Below are 4,274 nucleotides of genomic sequence, written 5' to 3'. Positions count from 1 at the left end.
GACGCGAAACCGTTGAGACATTTTAGTTCCAGATTTTCATGATATAGCGACAAAAATCCAAGTCGTGGACATCAAAAGAAAGACATCACAGTAGGGAAGAAGCCCGGAAGTGATGGCCATATCCGAAGAATGTTAATGAAGACTGTCTCGGGTAAAGTTGGGCGAGATACGCCTCGCATCTCCTTGCTGGAAGGAGTGGAATTGTAGCTACCCTTTCGCCACACACATGACTGTACAAGTCACCGACACTCGCCAGATCACGAGATTTGTCTTTTTTCTTACACTTACAAATCACGCTACAGAATAGTGACTCGCTTGACTGCACAGCTCACAGTAAGGCCCTTGATCCCAAGACTCGTCTTCCTTTCCCTACATGTACAAATCATGACAGGTAAGGGTGACTCATCTGACATAGACTGTCTACCGTCCGATAAGGTAGCAGCAAGTCATGTGCTGACACCCACACACGCGTAAACGTCCCTACACATAGGACTACAGCACAGCAACACAACACAACTCAACAGAGCTTCGCACGTCGCCCAACTCGGAGCAGAGCCGCTCAGGATTTGCGGCGCTTCAATCACGGATACTCAGGAATACGTGTGGCTGCTACAACAGCGAAGAAGACATGAAACCTGCATCCGGACTTACAACAGGATTTATCAACCTGTACCCGCAAAACGATAAGTCCCTTGTTTGCATATGTACCTGTTGTAATAAGTTTGCTCAACAAGCACTTGTGCTCCCCGTTTTCTCGTTCATACGACTGGTTTTCGGGTTCAGTGTAGCATTTACAGAAGGCAACTGGTTGCTCACCCAACCTGGATGCATGTTCTGGATCGAGGGGGGTGTTTGTGGCCAGAGCAATTGCGCCAGTTATGTTGATGTAACTTTTGCATGCCGTGGACTGGGTTGACAGAGCAGGGAAAGGCATGCTGGCTTTGGGTGGCGGTGTTGATTCTTTTCTATTATTCTTATGTTGCACCACGCGATTCCTCATTAGGTGTTATCTCACTTTTGTGCCTCTACCGTTTTTCATGCTTTTGACCTGAACGTGAAGAGTGTTTAACCTTGTCAATGCACGTGTTATTTAAGCTTACACGTGGTTTCTTCAGCTTGTAAACACGCTACCTTGAGCCGTTGTGGACTCTGGTGTCTGGTAGGAGGTATCATTCCCTAAGCCCTTTTGTAGAAGCCGGCGAAATCACAAAATCTAAGGTTTCCGTGGTTTTATTGTCTTATTACCTTAATTCTTGCATGGCATTTGTGGATAAACATCTATTTGAACGGTTTGGCCTTTGAGGATTCGCGTGTAACTCAGCGTGGTTCGATGGATTGTTGGAAACAATATATCCGTATTGTTTGATTCTCCTAACGATAAACCCAATAATTACAACGGTACTATCAAGTGATCGGTGTACCGATGAAGGTCAAAGCCTGCGGTGCACTTGTTGTAGCGTACGCTGGCCGTCACGGAACAATGTAAAACAGTTACCAGCCGAGACAATTTGGCCGTCATTGATATATGAATTCCGTACCCGTGGTGGAAGTTATGTGCATTCAAACAACCTTCAAAAAACCGCTCTCATATGGGGAAAATTTCAGCGTTTGGATAAACATCACGAAATGCTAAAATTCATGCTAAAGACTTTTCTGTCCAGTCTACGATGTCAGAAAATTTTAGGGTGTGTCCAGAGATAGGCGTCGTTGCCCCAGAGAACGCCGCTCAGTATTTGTACAATGGAATTGATTCCTGGAAAGCTACGACACTTTCAGGATTGCCGCTTCATAGTGCAGAATGAATATCCATAATGAATTATCCTGCAAATTATCTACAAGTGACCGAAACGCTCAGGCCGTCATCTAACACCCAATGTGAATACGTTGCCTAATGTAACGAGGTTTTGCGACTTGTGGAAAATGGTGAATTGCTAACAGTGGACGGTACTTGAAAAACGTTTTGCAGCTAAAACATTCTCTGAGCTTTTCAGGAAATACATAACCTTTGTGAATACAGAATATGCCGAGTGCCACCCCTGTAAATAATTTTCCAAAAATCATCCTCATCTGCCGTCACTTATTTGCGATTTGTTTTAATTGATCTCCTTCTAAAATTTTTGGCGCACAGTTGGCCTTGAGCTTTGTGAGCTCTGTCTTCGGAGGGGGCATTTGAGAAGTCCTTAAATCAATACATGAATGATAACATTGTGGTATTTTTGTGTTCACATAGTAATCGAGGCACCAATGCTGTTTTGCGTTACAAATGGGTGTACCACAAACGCAGCAGGCGCCCTCCAAGACCAACGGAAAGCCGGAGAATCCGAAGAAGCTAGTAAGCCGTGCGTTTTTTCCGATAAAATGTACGTGGGATACCATATGTCCGGTGCGGTTTTGTCTACGGAGGCAGAGGAATCAACTGGCGGTCACCTCTTGGTTTCTTGAACACAATCACAAGTTGTCAAAGTTTCTGCACGACCAGCTTCCAGTTAATTGACGGCTGACCGAAGACAAGTTGGACACCTGCAAGCCCCTTCTGATGTATGGAACGCCCTAATGTGAGGTGCGGCAGTTTGTGGCGGATGAATTCGGCTAGATTCTTACAACTCGGGGCATATACAACCTACGTGGAAGTGTCGACCGGGTATGTTGAGCAGGGGCCGCATAGTTGGGTTTTAATGTGGCAGATGATATGCCTTCGGTCCTGGCAAAACTCCGGGAGACCGGACGCGTCCTTGTGTGCCAGTCAGAGGAAGGTCACTAAAGCCACATATGCTTCTCCCGATGGTAGCAGGCAGCGTAATTCCGACGCTTTCCTGCGCCGCAACGATTCTCGGTTTGTCTCCTATCTTACGGCCCGCTGGCTGTACATAACCCGAAGATGGGCCATTCACGCACAGTCCGGAATGGTTAATTTTGGTAATGTGACGAACAACCATGTGGAAAATGCAAACGGCCGCCTTAAAGACCGTGTACACCACTCCGACAAGTTAAAGCGTGCAATTCAAAAGGTGTCCCGGCACGCCGAGTGGCCCATGCGGGAGTGCGAGCTGCATACGTAGGGTGATGGCTACGTTCTTAACGTGATCTGCCGAATGACAACATATGCATACCCTCTCGTTTTGAGGCAACTGGGACTGCGATTACCGAAGTTGCCATATGAAATTGTTGGAACAAACAAGATGAGGTCAAGCCACGTAAACTAACTTCCAGTTTGTGGTGCGAACACCCAGATGCTCCCAGACTGTTGACACCTCTGCTGGAGAATGCACATACCCTTTCTACCAGGAGATGTGGCTCCCCTTCATACACCCATTCTCTGTATTTTGAGATAAGTCCGCTTCGAGCAGTAAGAACTATTCATCATTGACTTTTTCTTAGCTTGCTTCCCAGTCCACCAATGATGGCTGTCGGATTACCACCTACCGGAAAAAGGTGTAGCCGTTACATTTGTTCCCAAACCACCGTCGACAGCTTTCGATGGCCTTCGTAAACAACTGAACCGAGTGATGGATAGGCTTCAGAGGCTGGAACCCAGGAGGGCCACAGCCATCTTTAAGCGATTGATTGTTCGAGGACAAATTCTACTGCGTCAAGGCGCAAAGTGTGCTATTGACGGCCTGCCGTTCGTGGTCGAGAAAACTGCACCTCAACCCAGATGGCGGTCTAGGAACGCAGACTTAAGCTTTTGTGTGCTGTGACCGGCCTTCTTCTAATAGTGACCGCTGGTGTGTAACGGATCGTGTATCATATCATGCCGACTGTTGTGGAGGTGAACCTTACCTACTGTGCGGTGATGCTCTTCAGGATTGTCCCAAAAGTGGGTCCACATGGAAATAAATAACTTTTGAGCCTACCAAGAAGACGCAAAGATGGCTTGCTACGCGTTCCGCAAAGGGAGCGTCTTATGATGTTAAATTGGACCGAAGCACAGAGTCCCAGCACAGAGCGTCCCGAAAGTCTGTGTGTGTGCGCGTGTTTTCGGGTCCACAGAGGAACTTCTCGACAGCCATGAGTAAATGTCTGACAATTATGACCCCATTCATTTCATGTAAGTCTCGTATTTCCTGAGAGGCGCAGTAAATAGGTGTGCGAAATAGCCACTGAAGATGGCATTGTGTGAACAGGCATCTACAACAACATGGTCACTGCAGTGCATTTTGGGGTAAGTATCTCTACCAGTTTGTTGGCCGCCCGCCTTATGGTGATATTTTGATAACCTAAATGGTATCTTCCTCTCATTTCAGGACGTCAATGGCCAAATGAGTACTCCTTAC

General features: G+C 46.8%; 1 protein-coding gene across 1 annotated transcript in view; it reads left to right on the top strand.

Moving 5' to 3' along the window:
• Positions 1 to 3,751: 3,751 nt before the first annotated feature.
• The window catches only part of T265_13003 (hypothetical protein), a gene marked incomplete at both ends in the record, with an annotated part of 4,208 nt that continues 3,685 nt past the window's right edge, over positions 3,752 to 4,274 (top strand). Inside the window, 2 exons of the mRNA XM_009166677.1 lie at positions 3,752 to 3,817; positions 3,859 to 4,012. Coding sequence (XP_009164941.1) covers positions 3,752 to 3,817; positions 3,859 to 4,012 — 220 coding nt within the window. The remainder of the gene's footprint in view (positions 3,818 to 3,858; positions 4,013 to 4,274) is intronic.

This window comes from Opisthorchis viverrini, assembly GCF_000715545.1.
Source record: "Opisthorchis viverrini unplaced genomic scaffold opera_v5_29, whole genome shotgun sequence".
Classification (NCBI taxonomy): domain Eukaryota; kingdom Metazoa; phylum Platyhelminthes; class Trematoda; order Opisthorchiida; family Opisthorchiidae; genus Opisthorchis; species Opisthorchis viverrini.
The sequence above is the reverse complement of the archived record's forward strand: the minus strand, read 5'-3'. Positions and strand labels throughout refer to the sequence as shown.